The 16,372-nt window shown below is 40.8% G+C and overlaps 1 protein-coding gene across 2 annotated transcripts in view; it reads right to left on the bottom strand.

The window, feature by feature from the left end:
• unkl (unk like zinc finger) overlaps positions 1–16,372 on the bottom strand; it is a 143,322-nt gene that overhangs the window by 42,214 nt on the left and 84,736 nt on the right. For both annotated transcript variants that reach the window (XM_078558415.1, XM_078558416.1), the window contains exons 4-7: positions 15,329–15,462; positions 11,282–11,417; positions 7,359–7,476; positions 4,861–4,945 (exon numbers count right to left, since the gene is read on the bottom strand). In XM_078558415.1, the coding sequence (XP_078414541.1) occupies positions 4,861–4,945; positions 7,359–7,476; positions 11,282–11,417; positions 15,329–15,462 (473 nt within the window). The remainder of the gene's footprint in view (positions 1–4,860; positions 4,946–7,358; positions 7,477–11,281; positions 11,418–15,328; positions 15,463–16,372) is intronic.

Below are 16,372 nucleotides of genomic sequence, written 5' to 3'. Positions count from 1 at the left end.
AGTGTTCCCTCGGCCTGTAACATTTTTCAGAGGATGATGAAGAACTTGCTACAAGGACTACCTCAAGTTGTGGTCTAACTGGATGATGTACTGATAACTGGGTTCACAGAAAAGGAACACTTGGCTAATTTAGAGGAAGTCCTGAAACAATTTTTAGAAGCAGGAGTGCGCCTAAAGGAGGAAAAGTGCACTTTTCATGCAAATTAAGTCATTTATTTGGGCCACCAGGTAGATGGCCAAGGGTTACACCCTTTTGAAGAGAAGGTTAGAGCAATCAGAGAGGCACCTGCACCTAAAAACATCTCTGAACTTAAATCATTTTTAGGGATGGTAAATTATTATGGCTGATTTCTACCAAATTCATCAACAGTTCTAGCCCCTCTACATTTACTGCTAAAGGAAAATAAGCGTTGGGTTTGGGAGTCACCCCAAGAAGAAGCCTTCGTGAAAGTAAAACTGGTCTTACACTCTTCAAATTTGTTAGTACATTATGACCTGACAAAGGAATTGGTGGTAACCTGCGATGTGTCCCCCTATGGAGTGGGAGCGGTACTATCTCACAAGATAGACAACGGTCCAGAGAGGCCAAGAGGTTATGTATCCAGGATAGCTACCACAGCTGAAAAAGGATATTCTTAGATTGAAAAGGAAGGTCTGTCGATTATATTTGATGTAAAAAAATTCCACCAATGCATGGGCAACATTTCACAATAGTATCAGGCCACAAACCACTTTTGGATCTGCTTAGCGAGGAGAAGGCTATATCTCCCATAGTTTCTGCATGAATACAGAGATGGGCCCTAATTTTGGTGGCACATGAATACACCTTTGTACAAAGACCAGGGATTCAAATAGCAAATGCTGATGCCCTAAGTCATTTGTAAGAGAACAAATGGCCATGTCCCAATTCCCCAAGAGCACATATTAGTGATGAATTTCCTGGATTCTTCACCAGTCTGTGCCCGATAAGAAACTGGACGAATCGTGATCCAGTCCTTTCTCAAGTGAGAGGTCAAGTGTTACATGGTTGGTCCCAGCAACCAGTCTCTGAATAACTGATGCCATTTGTCAAGCGAAAGCATGAGATGAGCAGTCAAAGTATGTTCTATTATGGGGTGCACGAGTAGTAGTTCCTTCACAAGGAAGGGACCCACTCTTAGTAGAGCTACACAGTGCCCATTCAGGGATCTCTCAAATGAAGACGATAGCGCACTGTTATCTTTGGTGGCCGGAGATAGGCGGCGATATTGAAAAGGTGGTAAAACAGTGTGCAATATCAACAGCTACAAATGTTGCCAGTGACAGCCCCATTACATCCATGGGAGTGGCCTGGTAGGCCCTTGGTGAGATTGCACATAGATTACATCGGTCCTTTCCTTGGAGTCATGTTTCTACTGATTATAGATGCTCATTCCAAGTGGTTAGACCTTTACGAAGTAAAGTCGCCAACTTCAGGCGCTACTGTAGAAAAACTACACCAAAGCTTAGCAATCCATGGATTGCCAGAGGTGCTCGTTTCAGATAATGGTATTGCGTTTACGAGCGCCGAGTTTCAGCGATTTGTCAACCTCAATGTTGTCAGCCACATAAAGACTGCACTGTACCATCCGTCATCTAATGGACTGGCAGAAAGTGCAGTACAAACTTTTAAGGCAGGAATGAAAATGTTAACAGGTAAATTGTTGGTAATTAAACTTGCTTGTTTCCTGTTTAACTACAGAACAACCCCCCACACTACGACAGGAGCAACACCTGCAGTATTACTGATGAGGTACCGTCTTTGAACAAGACTAAGCCTGATACTTCCCAATTTGGAGGGGAAGGTGGAGAAAAGTCAAGGGAACCAAAAAGCAACTCACAATTTGCACAGTCGTGAGTGACAATTTACTATTGGAGACGCAGTATATGTAAAGAATTTCAGTGAAGACCAAAGTGGTTACCTGGTAAAGTAAGCTCTGTGACCAGACCATTGTCATACCACGTTGAAGTGGAGGGCCGGATCACCCATAAGCATGTGAAGCATTTAAGAAGAAGAGCGATACCCCAACAAAATGATGTTCCACCTGTAACTACTGCTGAACCTGTGGTTCCTGTTGAAGTTGTTCAACCAAGGACATACATGCCCGATGTCTCTGTCGAAATGGAAGACACTGAACCGCACGTGCCTAATGAGGTACCTGATGTTAATGCGGTTCCAGAGAACAGAGAATGTGCTTCCTGCAAAAGAATCTAAAATCGTGGAGCTACGACGTTCCACATGGGTCAGGAAACCACCTGAAAGACTGAATTTGTAATTTCATGACCTGAAATATTGTAATGTCATGAGATAAATATCCTTGTAAATACAAAATGTACTAAAAAGTTAAAGGGGAAGGAATGTAGTAATTATAGTTGATAAACATAGGACTGTAGCTTTAAGAATAATCCCATGTTGTAAGATCATATGATCTGTGTAAACCAATGAGTTAGCAGCATGGGGAACCTCAAGGAGGGAGTTCTTCTTTAGTTATAGAGCTAGGTGCACACATGTAGTTGCTGCTGATGTCTTGTAAATAAAGTTAAATGTGTCCACCAAGAAAAGTTGCCTGGAAGATCAACTCGATAACAGTTACCAAGGGTTATCAGTTTAAAATTGTTGCTAAATGTATGTGGGGGGAAATTAGGAAGTAATTTCTTTATGTTGAAAATTGTTGGAGTATCGAATGCTTTGCCACAGTGAGTAGCTGAGATGAAGACCACTGCATTTTTAAAGGGATAATTGAATAAATATACAAACAACAATTTGTACTTCTCTAACACCTTTGACCTACTAAAACGCCCCAAAGCACTTCTCAGGAGCATTATAAAACAAAATATAACACCGAGCTACATAAGGAAATAGCCACTAGATCAGGTGACCAAAAGCTTGGTCGAAGAGCTTTAAGGAGTGTCTTAAAGGAGCAAAGTGAGGTAGAGGGGCAAACAGATGCAGGGAGGATATTCCAGAGTTTAGGGCCTAGGCAACTGAAGGCATAACCACCAAAAGTGGAGCGATTAAAGTCAGGGATGCTCAAGAGGCCAGAGTTAGAGGAGTACAGATATCTCAGAGGGTTGTGAGGCTGGAGGAGATTAAAGATAGGCAGGGGCTAGGCCATGGATGGATTTGAAAACAAGGATGATAATTTTAAAATCACGATGTTGCTTGATCAAGGGGCAGCATGTAGATGAGAACTAGGAGGGTCCAAGGATATATCCTTGGGGAACACCAGAGATAACGATGTGGGAGCAGGAAGAGAAGCCATTGCAAGCGATTCTCTGGCTAAGGTTAGAGAGATAAAAATGGAATCAAGTGAGATAAAAATGAAATCAAGTGAGAGATAAAAATGAAATCCAAGTGAGAGGAGTCCAATCTCGATGGATGACAGTAGAGAGAGGCAGGGGAGGCTGGTGTCATCAACCATGTCAAATGCTGCTGGCAGGTTGAAAAGGATGAGGGGGGAATGCTTACCTTTGTCACAGTAACATAGGGTGTCATTCGTGCCTTTGATAAGAGCTGTTTCGGTACAGTGACGGAGCGGACACCTGCTTGAATAGGTTCAAACGTGGAATTTTGGGAAATACAGGCACGGATTTGACAGGTGATAAGACGTTCATGGACTTGTGAGAGGAAAGGGCGGTTAGAGATGGGGCGTTAGTTTGCAAGCACGGTGGGGCCAAGAGTTGGTTTTTTGATAGGGGTGATGATGGCAGATTTAAAAGGAGAGAGGGGAAACACCTGAAGGGAGAGAACCATTAACAATACCAGCTAACATGGGGAACAGGAGGGGGTGTTGGGTGATTAGCAGTTTAGTGGGAATAGGGCTGAGAGAGCAGGAAGTGGGTCTCATGGAAAAGATGAACTCAGAAAGGCATGCAGAGAGATAGGGGAGAAACGAGAGAAAGATGGCTCGGGTGGTGGGGCGACATTACAGGAAGTTTGGTCAGGGGGCTAGTGGAAGGAAGGGATGCGGCAGAGGGAGCTGATCAGATTCTCTTGATTCCAGGGACAAAGAAGTCCATGAGTCCTTGCACTTATTATTGGATGTGAGGGTGGAGGGGACAGTGGAAAGAAGTTCAAGACAATGGTTTGCTGTAGAGAAAAGGAAGCCAGGGGATACTACCTTATTGAATTTCTTCTGAAAGCCATTATATGACATATTTACTGTATTCCCTTCATTTATTTTCAGAAAACTCAAATTTGTGAACTACAACTTGCATTTAACCAATCCATGCTGGCTGTCCTGGTTTAACCCTGCATTCTAAATAGCATCTAATTTAATATCAAATTATGGATTTGAAGACTGCCTACAACTGACATTGGACAAATACATCTACAATTACCCCTTTTATCCTTCCTTGAAACTGAAGTGTCAAGTTGGTTACCTTTCTCCACAAAATTTGTATATCTAAGGGAGACTGAAAAATTGGTTTAAAAAAATTATACTTTGAGTGCAGGATGGTTGGGCTCACAAGATATTAAAATGAGCACATCAAATGAATATGGCATTTAAAGACCATGGAATACTGGGTTTTATGATAAGCTTTTGAATTTCTTCCCCTGCAGATGTCCAAACTTTGCTGTAGAAAACAAAAAAGATGGAGCAAGAGTACAAACAAATTTTAATGGGAGGGGAAAATTATAAACACAAATGTTACAAACATGAATTGGCAGAAAACAATAAAAGTGATTCCACTGCATTCCTGACATTTCTGATCAATGGCAGTTGTGTTTCAACATAACAACTCTGCACCCACTCCGTCAACAACAAGCCCATGGCAGAACCAACAAACCTCAGAAAATGGAACATCCCTCAACATGTGAAACACAGAATGCTAACTTACGCTCAACATGTGCAAATGCACAGAAAGGTCCACGAGGGCAGTATCCTGTCTGCCGCATATCATTGCATTTTGTAGACTTGTAGATCTAGAAAGGGACAAAGAGATTAATGCAAAAAGAGAAAAATATCCTTTACCTCGTCCACATGCTCAAACTCTCTTTAACAGCTGTTGCCATTAGGCTCAACTATTCCAATCCTCACCTGTCTGACCTTGCGTCCGTCCTCCACACCCTGCAAAGTTTAGCTCACCCAAAACTCTGCTACCCATATTCTGTCCCATATCAAACCCTGCTCATTCATCACTCTTCTCTTACTGATTTACACTGGCCTCGGGTCTTCCAACACTTCTAATTTAAAATTCTCATCCTTGTGTTTTAATAGTTTCATGGCTTCACTACCCTGCCCCAATCACTGTAACCTTTTCCAGCCCTAAACTGACCCCAGAACTCTCCAAACTCTCTCCAGTTTTTGCAATCACTCCCATTATACTTGAAGGATTTGGAGTGTTTTTCTACATTAAAATGAGTTATCCAAAAGCAAATTTTCATTTATATACGTATATGTAAAAACAAACTGTGTATAAAGACAATTGCGTATAAATGCAGAGAATCAGATTTATAGTATGTTAACCCTCCTCTTCCATATCACAGGCAGAGTGGGGGAAGGGCTCAGTAGACTTTTGAAAAAGATTTTCAATTCAAGAAAGGAATCCCATTGTGTGTATCAGAGTTAGGCAGTTTTCTGACTCATAACTGGTATTAATGGCCAAGTCACAGGACATTCTGTTTATAGACAAATCTGGCCAATGCTGAAAGAGCAGAATACCAAATGATCTTTTGCAACTATATCTAATTTCTGCATGCAATTAAAAATAATATATGTTACAAATTGATAACATATATCAAGAGACCTTCAATATTCCAAAAGCTCTTGGTTGTCCTTCAGTTTTATGTCTAAATTGTATCTACAGATGTCCACATACCAGTTATAGTTTGTCATGCCCATTTTAGTTCTAATAAAGTTCAAACACCTCACACCCTTATAATAAAGTACACGCACAGAGGCACCACATCCATCAAGAATCACTTTGTGATGTACCATTCATTTTTGGATCAGGGTAGGAGATCAGAAGAAGAATTGGCAATACTGATCCTTGCTAATGTGACAATAGACCCTCAGGTCCTGTCACAATTTGGATCACAGCAGCAACAACGCACCGGCAATGCTTCATGTAATGAATTTGCAACCTTGGTCTATTTTTATCGAGAGATGTCTAGTGTAGGTGAGGCACTTTTCAATAGCATGGGGGTGGGAGGCAAATCCCTGAATCCTCCCTTGCACTATAAAGGATTTTTAGTTGGCACACAAAAAAGGAAAATCACAAACATAATCCTTGGTCTTTATTTATTTTAGTCCAAGAATTAGTGGACTCAACAATTAGCCCAAGTGCAGCTAATTTAACGATCGGAAGTCAGTTTGTATCTTACTTTGTGTTTCCTGTTGGAATTGTGGAACAAGTTTAGATCTGATGGCAGGAAGGAGATTGTGCATTTATAATGCTCTTTTCATATTTTTGGGATATCCCAAAGCACTCTACAGTCGATAAATTATTTTTGAAGTGTAGTCACCATTGTTTTGTATGGAAAGGCGATAGCCAATTTGAAACAGCAAGGTCACGCAAACAGCAATGAGATAATGATCAGTAATCTGTTCTTTTGGTGATTTTGGTTGAGGAAGAAGCTAAGCAGAAGAACTCTCCAACTCTCTGAGAGTAGAGCATGCTGTGAGATCTTTTACATTCACTTCAAGGCGTAGGCAGAAATTGTTCTACTCCAGAAAGCCTGGTGGTAAAGGATAGAAATGGAGCCAATTTCCACAAAATTTTATAAACTTTTAATTACTGAGATACAAATTGCAAAACTTGCATCTCCTGACCCAGCAATTTCAGTTTCAGCCTGTTCCTGTCTACAGGACCACAAATGAATCCCCAGCAAATGCCTTCCAATTGCATACAATTACAGACCCATGTCACATCTGAAAGAGATCTTCTATGACAATGCAGCGCTCCAATTAAGCCAAATAGCTATATAACTTGCTGCATATGGTTCTATCTGGGGATTGGTTAGCTCAGTTGGCTAGCATGTGGCCCAGAAATAATACCAACAGTGTGGGTTCAATTCCTGTTCCGGTTGAGGTAGATTTGGGACCTGTCTCCTCACCATGCCCTTGAGTGGAAGGCAACGACAAACTATCACTGACAAAAAAAAACTGCCAGGAAAACAGTTCAGGATGAAGCATCAGCAGACAATGAGACAAGGACCTGCCTTTGGCCAGAACATGAATGAATGAATGAATACGGTTATATATGAAGAATGGTTACGACCATAACCAAGTAACTGTACCAGGATTTTGCAAAGTTATCTCAGGTCCAAGCCATCATTTAACACCCTTAATCAGATGACTGTACTTCTCATCAATCTATGCATTTTATAGCCTTACCTCTGGATGGAACTGCTGCTCTGTTCGAGAGTGACAGTACTGACAGTTATCTCCACTCTCACATTTTGTGGGCTCTCCCCATTCATCCCCATGTTTGACATTAGGACAGGGCGTTGACCTACAAAATGAAACAAAGGCGGAAATTATTCTGTAGTATAGAGTGATTCAACCCATCCTAAAGAGGGATTGCAGACATTGCAACCTATGCGTATGTACAACTTTCAGTGCACTATTTTATCCCTCATTCTATGAGGAATGACAATAATAATCAACACCTTATGCACGAAGTAATTTATTGAAGGAGGATGAATTCACACACCAATATCTATGACACTTCTTAGCAGCTTACCATCAGATGTACCGAGTGGATGATCCACCTCAGCCTCCTCCTGAGGTCCCCAGCATCACAGATGCCGGACTTCAGTCAATTCGATTCACTTCATGTGACATCTGGAAATGGCTGAAAGCATTGGATACTGCAAAGGCTCCGGAACAAGCCACGTCCCTAGCCAAGCTGTTCCAGTACAGCTACAAAACAAACCTATCCGGCAATGTGGAAATTTGCCTAGGTATGTCCTGTCCACAAAAAGCACGACAAATACAATCCAGCCCATTACCACCCCATCATTCTATTCTCAATCATTGTTAAAGTGGCAGATGGGGTCATCGACGGTGTTATCAAGTGGCACTTACTCAGCAATAACCTGCTTAGTGACGCTCAGTTTGGGATCTGCAAAGTCCACTCAGCTCCTGACCTCATTACAGTCTTGGTCCAAACATGGACTAAAGAGCTGAAGTCAAGAGATGAGATGAGGTGAGAGTAACTGCCTTGACATCAAGGCAGCATTTGACTGAGTGTGGTATCAAGAAGCCAGTAAAATTGAAGTCGACAGGAATCACGGGAAAACTCTCCACTGGTTGGTGTCATACCTAACACAAAGGAAGGTGGTTGTGGTTGTTTGAGGTCAATCACATCAGTCCCAGGACATTGTTGCAGGAGTTCCTCACAGTAGTGAGTTAGGCCCAACCACCTTCAGTTGCTTCATCAATGGCCTTCCCTCCACCATAAGGTCAGAAGTGGGGATGTTCACTAATGACTGCACAATTTCAGCAATATTCGCAACTCCTCAGATGCTAAAGCAGTCCAAGTCTATAGAGGTCAGAAGCTGGGACTTCTGTAGCAAGTAACTCACCTCCTCTAGCCTGCCCACCATCTAGAAGATACAAGTCAAGAGAGTGATGGAATATTTTCTACTTGCCTAGGTGAGTGCAGCTTCAAAAACAGTCCTACTAGGAGTTGATTCATTACCCTGTACCTACTTGTATGACAGTGTGCCCATAACATCCCCTTGTAACCAAAGTCAGGTATTTGTCACTTTTACACATATACACAACCGAATTGCACTGTGGGGACTGAATTTAATGGCTGCAGTGGTGGCCCATCCACCAGCTAGAGAATCGGTAGGAACACTGCTATGGCCATTTCCATGAGCCTCAATGGGGGTGGGATCGATGTGGGATCTTCATGCAGGGGCAGCCTTGCTGCTGGAAGGGCCCTCTGTTGGGCAACAGCATGCCTATACCAGCAGCGGTGGCACTGAGTGGCTACTTAAGGGCCTCAATTAGCCTAGGGGTGGGAAAGCTGACCTTTCCTGTCCCAACCTAATTGGGGGAGTCAGGAAGGTGACAGGCTTTCCACCCCGTGCTCCTCAACAATAGCCCCCCCAACCCGCCTCCTCCAGCTGGGGGGGGGCATTAAATTCCACTCTGGGAGTACCTTCACCGTACAGACTGCAGTGGCTCAAGAAAAAAGGTCCACCACCATCTCTTAAAGGAAACTGGCAACAGGCAAAAAATGACAGCCTTGCTAGCGAAGCCCTATTCCAACAAAAAATACATTTTTAAGAAGTTGCTTTAAAAAAATCCATATTTAAAAGTGATTCTTATTTTCAAATTCTTGGATAAATGGTCTAAATAATTCAGAAACAGGAAAGATTAGGGGGGATAATTGTCCTTCAGTATTCATTCCCTTCCTTACATTTCTATGAAGCTCCTAAACAATATTTTTCAACAATCTAGACACTGACAAATGTAAACTGTTGCTGTTTAGCACTGAATTTTGTTGCAGTAAAAGTTTACTATGCTCCAAGTATGAAGAAATATTACTAAAGTAAGCTGCAACTGATGTGGGATTACAGGTTTCAATAAACTAAAACCTTGTCAGTGATGATGGAGCATCATCAGTTTGTCATTAAGAGCTTAGCAGAAATTTTAAGTACATAGAATTGGTTCCTCGCAGAATGGGTTAGGCAGAAACCACTACATCTTCTAACAGAAAAAAAAAGTCTAACAATTTCACATGCAGGTAGATGAAGCACTATGTAGAAAGAGAGAAATGAGATTAACTCTTTATTGCTCTAAGAGCCAGCAGAGACACATGTCCTCCTTATATGCGGTAAACTTCTAGGATTCTCTAAGTTTTAAGGAAATCAATTTTCCGTTCACTACACAGCAAAGTGCTGCATTGTCTAAACCACATTTTAATGTACTGTTTTAAAAGTATTCCTCATAATCTGGCCTCCAAATACATCACATTATAAATTTAGTTATAACCCCAAGGGAAGAACATTAACGCTTAGTCTAATCGAGTATTTATTATGGCCACATTACTGAAAAGAAAAACTTGTATTCATAAAACGCTTTTCACGACCACTGGATATCACAAAATGCTTTACAGTCAATAAGGCACTTTTTCAAGTGCAGTCCATGTTGAAATCTAAGAAGCGCAGCTGCTACTTTTCATTCAGCAAACTCCCACAAACAGCAATGTGATATGACCAGGTAATCTGTTTTTTGTAATGTTGATTAAAGGATAAATATTGGCCAGGTCACTGATGTAACTCCCCTGCTTTTCTTCGAAATAGTGCCATGGGATCTTTTACATCCATCTGAACTAGTAGATGGGGACTCAGTTTAACCATCCAAAAGATGGCACATCTGACAGTGCAGTAATCCCTCAGTATTGCACTGAAATGTCAGCCTTTTGTGCTCAAATCCTTGGGAGTGGGATTTGACCCCAGAACCTTGTGATTCAGAGGCAGGTGTTCTACCAACTGAGCACCAGTTGGCACAAAAGAGAAGGGAAGCTCTCCCAAGTGAAGGGGGTAAAACAATGAAGGAGAAAACCAATCACTGTGCTGCTTTTGCATATTTTCCAGAAAGCATGGTTTGGGGGAGCTTGCACCATCCTAGCCATAGGAGATCTGAAAGGGAGACAAAAAAAAAGGGAAAGGGGGCATCAAGCATCACTGTACCCGCTTCCAATCCCATCCATTCATAGCACCGAAACAAAATGGCTCCTCTCTGCTTTCAGTGTTTCCTTCCCTCTATTATCTACAGACTATTAAAATCCAACTTGGAAACATCTTGAGTTCTCATTTTCCTTTCTACTATTTTCAACCTTGGGGGCAAGCTGCACTATGAGATTGGCTTCATCTTATCTTATGCCCTTTAGCAGACTGTTATAATCACTACTACATCATGCCAGGATCAACCAGGAACCTTTCTACTAAAGTTTAAGCCCAGAAAATGATTTTGAAAGTTGCAGAGGTTGTTCAACAGTCACTGAATATGATAATTTAATTAAAATGGAGAATGTGAGGATAGGCAGTAAAGAATTTTCCCAATCTACTGTCTTATACTTATCAAGCTCCCTGCCTGGTTGCAGAGTACATGCAGTTGTGCTTTATTTTCATGTATAATCACACAATTTTAAGTGAAACTTCAAATATTTAAAAAAAACACAAACCATGCACCAAATATTACAAATGTACATATCTTGGCAGAGGTGGTGAAGGGTTAATGTTCAAGTGTAAGTCAGTGTTCAGTAAAAGCAAGCACCCCTGCAAGAATGAAATATTTACCTGTATTTAAATTTTCTAGGGTTCCTTCTTCTGTCCCGGCTGTTATGATAATGAGGGCAGGCATAGCCTTGTCGACAGAGCCTAGGTGGTTTATTACACTGTTCAGTCTTATAGTTTGCTAACACAAAGTTTGTTTCTGCAAGACAAATAAATATTGTCAAGACTAAAACATTCAAAATATCTGCAAAGTGTATTCTGCACTTCTGAAAATATAGTTTTCAGAAATACACACTTAAAGCCATTGCTCCCAACACACAGACCTCCCACCCACATGCAGACACCCCTCACCACACCACAGACCCGCCCACTATCTCATATTGACATATTCATTGCATTATATCAAAGGCCCTATCTCTCTTAAGCATTCCCCACCTGGGACAAATAGTCAGTATAAAAGTAGACCCCTGAAGTGCTACCCTTCAGAGCAAACATTGAGATTCTTTTCACCAACTATTTTGAGATTTATACCTTCCACCCAGAAAGCACAAAATGTAATAATATGCTCATAAATGGATAGCAGTCGAAATTTTACCGTCTTTTCTTTAAAGGAAAATACAAGCATAAGAAACAGTTCCAACCAATTTATAAAAGTTTTAAATTGCAGGGGGGAAATAAAGTGTAAAAACCCCACTATATCGGGCAACGTACCTGCAAGTTTTTAAATGGCAACTCTTGCAGTTTAAAGCTGAGAATTTTTTATGATTTACATACATGCTTAGAAGAGGAAGAGCAGCTGGAGATCTTACTAACCAGCAACAATCATGGATGTGATTTCTGCATGATCAGCATGACCAAAACACAGAATAGATAGAAACATGACCAGTAGCTTTCAATGCACTTTCATTCTGTACAACTTGCAACACAATGAACAAACAACAGAATCCATAAATATTTAATGCGAAGATGACAACACATAATCATTTATCTGCTGCGCTTAATTAAAAGTTTAACCAAATATATGGGCAAATGAGGTTCTTAATATAGAGATCAATTAAATTATAAACAATGCGAGGGGAAGCAAAAGTATCACTCTCTAATCCTCGATTTTCAAATTCTCACTCGATTTCAAATTTCCTCCAGAGCTTCGCCCCTCCACATCTCTTATCTCCACCAGCCCTAAAGGTTTTAAGATCACTGTGTTCCTCCAATTGTGGCATCTTGCACATACTGTGCATCCTTAATTCTAAATCTCCACTGCTTTCAGTTGTCTTGGCCCTAAACTCTAATTCCTTCCCTCAACCTCTCTGCTTCTCTCTCCTTTTAAGACTCTGCTTAAAACTGCCATCTTTGACCAAGCTTTTCCTATCTTGTGTGGCTGGATTTGGCTTTGTTTGATAACTCTCCTGTGAACTGCCTTGGGATATTTTACTACCATTAAGTTGTTATAAAATTGCAAATGGTTGTCATTCTGAAAAAGGTGGGAACTGTAGAGAGCAAGCCATAGAAAAAAAGCATGGATTTGAAAGCACTCTATGAAACGCAAAATGACATGGGAAAGGACAAACTAATTCATTTTACAGAAAAAAGCTTTTCCATTGCGTTACACAAACTGAACAAACAAAGAGTTCCCACGTGACACTGCCCCTCTTTTTCACTCACATTCTAGCTGAAAAATTCTGAACCCGTTTCTTTATGCACTTATGATTCTGACACTGGGGTAAGCGCCAGAGCCAGGGTCCCATCTCAGCAAGTAAGTGTGCGTAAAATTCCATTTTATTGAGGAATTAAGTGGATCTTGATTAATTAATGCAGTAACGTACATTAATACCCTACAGTGAACTCTTATGCTGATTGGCTTTCAAATCAATTGCAATCCACCACTGAAGCGTCATAGGGTTGTGCTTAGATCCCAGCTTAATAATTTCAATTGAAAGTGTATTCTTTTATTGCTGTTTAGTGAAGGTTATAAATTACTTTCCACTTGCTACCTCGCAAGTAGAAATTGTTCTTTGCCCTTTACTGTCATGTGACAAACCCTCTCTGCTTTAAGCCTACTACATCGATAATTCCATCTCCATGAGGGTAGCAATCTGCTCCAGAATTCTTCACCAATTCTAAAGAAGGTTCATGACAGCATCGCGGGGAGACTTGTCTGCCCACAAAAAACATACTGCTGAGATTGGTGAATTCACTCATAGAGCTTTCATCTCTTCCTTCTCCTGAAGTTACTGATGCTGCCTACAACAATCATAATTGAGAACCTGAGCTCCTTTCCTCTCCACACCACAGATTGTTGTGGTGCCAAGATCAGTGAATTCACCATAAACTGGAATCAAACATGAGACCTTCTGGGTCAGTTCTATATATCCTCTATCAACTGATCCATCAGGAAAGTTTAACTCAATCATGAGCATAAATTGCACCACTTGAACTCAACTGACTTGCAGCAACTGTTAATAACATTGAAAATATACCAAGTTTGTTTAATATGGAGCTATGCTATTTAATCATGCAACATTCTTGCTGAACTGAGCTATCCAGCAGATGGCAGTGTTTACTGATTGCACTGTTGAAACACAAAGATGCAGCCACAAAACTGCTTCACATCTCTTCTTCAGTCTTAACAATCTTTGAAAGGACCAAGGCTGCAATATTTCATCCTAAAGAGATATTCTAAAGATGACATGAACTCCCAAATGAAATGATACAAAATACTGCAGATGCTGGAAATCTGAAATAAAAACAGGCAATACTGCAAATATTCGGTAGATCTGGTAGCATCTGTGGCGAGAGAAAACCCAAATACGTGACCTATTTTTCTTTTGAAAACCATCCCTCACCAATTTTCTCTTCTCTCCTGAAAGTGACAATTCCTTGCTGCATCCCTCTGCTATCTTCCAAAAGTGGACACTATTATGCTTCAACAGTCAGCAAAAAGACTGTTCAACTGCAGGAATGAGCCTCATCCTTTCCCAACTCAACATCCACAAATGCCTGTACTTCCAGTAAGGATAGGTAAGGGAGTTAGGATTGGCCTCAGCTCCACTACCTTCATAATCCCAGCAGTGATTAGGCAACTCAGCATAGAACTGGAGTCAAACTCAACACCTTTGGTCTCAATTAAGTTTTGCTTAGCTTCGAGCCAACAGAATAACTCCAAATTTAAGTAATCCTAGGCAGATCCAACTGACACCTTGTACATTCTCAGAAGAGACCAAAAAGCTGGCGATCACCAATTTTGCCCTAATTCATTTCAGACTTACTCAGTGAAGGTGGAATTAACTCTTGCAATAGTTTTAAATAAAGATTCAAATTTAATTACTTTGTCAAATTGTTAATTTCACTGTCTTCAAGTATGGCTCAAGCAAGTTTTTTAAAATGTCTGTTACTATCAGTGATTTGTCTAACCAATGAAACATGCTTTCTAATTCCAATTTTTTTTTAAAACCACAGTGATGTCAAATTGATGCCAGCAAGAAACAATTAGAAGTAGCCTCACTGCATTACGATTTTTTCATTCTCATGATGTGGGTATTGTTGGCAAGGCTGGCATTTATTGCCCAATTCTCATTGCCCTGAGATGGTGATACAACAGAGAAGCATGGCCACTTCAGAAAGTAGTTAAGAGCCATCTCCTGGTGTGGGACTGAAGTCACAAATAGGCCAGACTGGGTAACGGCTGCAGGGCTCCTTTTCTATGAAGGACATTAGTGAATCAGTTGTGCTTTTATGGCAATCTGACAGCTTCATGGTCTTTTTCACTGATGTCAGATTTTTATACCAGTTTTTTTATTTAAACCATCACAGTGGGATTTGAAATCAAATTCTCTGGATTATGAATCAAGGTCTCCAGAGTACTCATCCAGTAACACAACCATTATGTTACCATACCCTTATTGCGTAAAGTGCTTTGAAGGTGTTTGATGTGATAGGGAACCCTACAAATAGATGTTTTATGTTGTTATTGTACAAGGATCTGCACAGATGAATAGGCAAAACTACTGAATTAACAACAAAAAAAAATATGGCACCTAGTGATTAAAACGAGTTTACAAAGTGACATTTCATAAATGCTCCCAACACAGATGGATCATTCACTTTCCTTACCCTGCCATCTTGGATCTTCAGACAGTGTTTTCTCTATCATGGCTTGACTAGCCAGCACACCTGGCTGTAGATCAGGAAGTCCCTCTCCTGCCCCGAGCTGACCATTCTGCAATGCTTCTTGTGCCTGGAGTTCCCTAGAAAAGAAAAGAGTTCTTTAAACGGTGGGTCGTGGGATTGTTAGAAGTTGCTCCAACACAGACACTGGACTGAAGTCATCTAGTACATGGATTTTTTTTCTTCATTTCAATGGGTAAGAGAATGGCAGGCACAAAGTGTGATAAATATAAATGTAATCCTGCCATCTCATAAGGAACACTGGAATTATTTCCCCTCCTCCAAAATACAAAATTCCAATACAGTAATCCCTGTCTGACATGAAAATGAAGGACTGCTCCAGCAAATAGACTTCCAGCTAGAAGCAAAGAATGATTCTGCAACTTTTAGAATACGTCTCTTAAAAATCAAATTATAGGTTGGCTTTCAAACTTTTCTTGTCTAAACTCTAGTCTGCCATTTATTTTTCTTTTAACATCCACACACCATTACATTACCAGGAAAACAGGCACAGGACTTGCTGCTGGGCTCCTTAACAAAAGCTGCAGGCAAGTGACCTGATGTGATAGCTCATTGATCGTCCTGCATTTTGGGTAAATACCTCACTTTAATTCAGTCTCTAACAAAATGAAACAGGCACCAGCAGCACCTGGAGAAACAGCTAACAGAAATTTACTAACCGGGCAACTGTGGGTATGAACCCACATTCTACCAAATCACTGTTTTGCCCAGAAACTAGTAGTTGGTTTTCAGTATGACAAGGTCACTCACCATCTGTCATAGCAGTACAAGTGTCTAACTTTTGGTCAAGGACTCAGTCCGAAACAACGTTTTGAACAATTGGCCCCAAACAGTAGCGGACTGATTCTGCAACCATCTACACACTGAGGTCTTGATTTTAAGGATGGCCAAGCTGGACTCTTGGGAGACCAAGCACAAAGAAGAAACAAACAAGAACGCAATAATTCTTTCAAACTCTAACACAATTTT

The sequence above is a fragment of the Cetorhinus maximus genome, chromosome 15 (genome assembly GCF_964194155.1).
Source record: "Cetorhinus maximus chromosome 15, sCetMax3.hap1.1, whole genome shotgun sequence".
Classification (NCBI taxonomy): Eukaryota; Metazoa; Chordata; class Chondrichthyes; order Lamniformes; family Cetorhinidae; genus Cetorhinus; species Cetorhinus maximus.
This window is presented reverse-complemented; position numbering and strand designations above follow the sequence as displayed.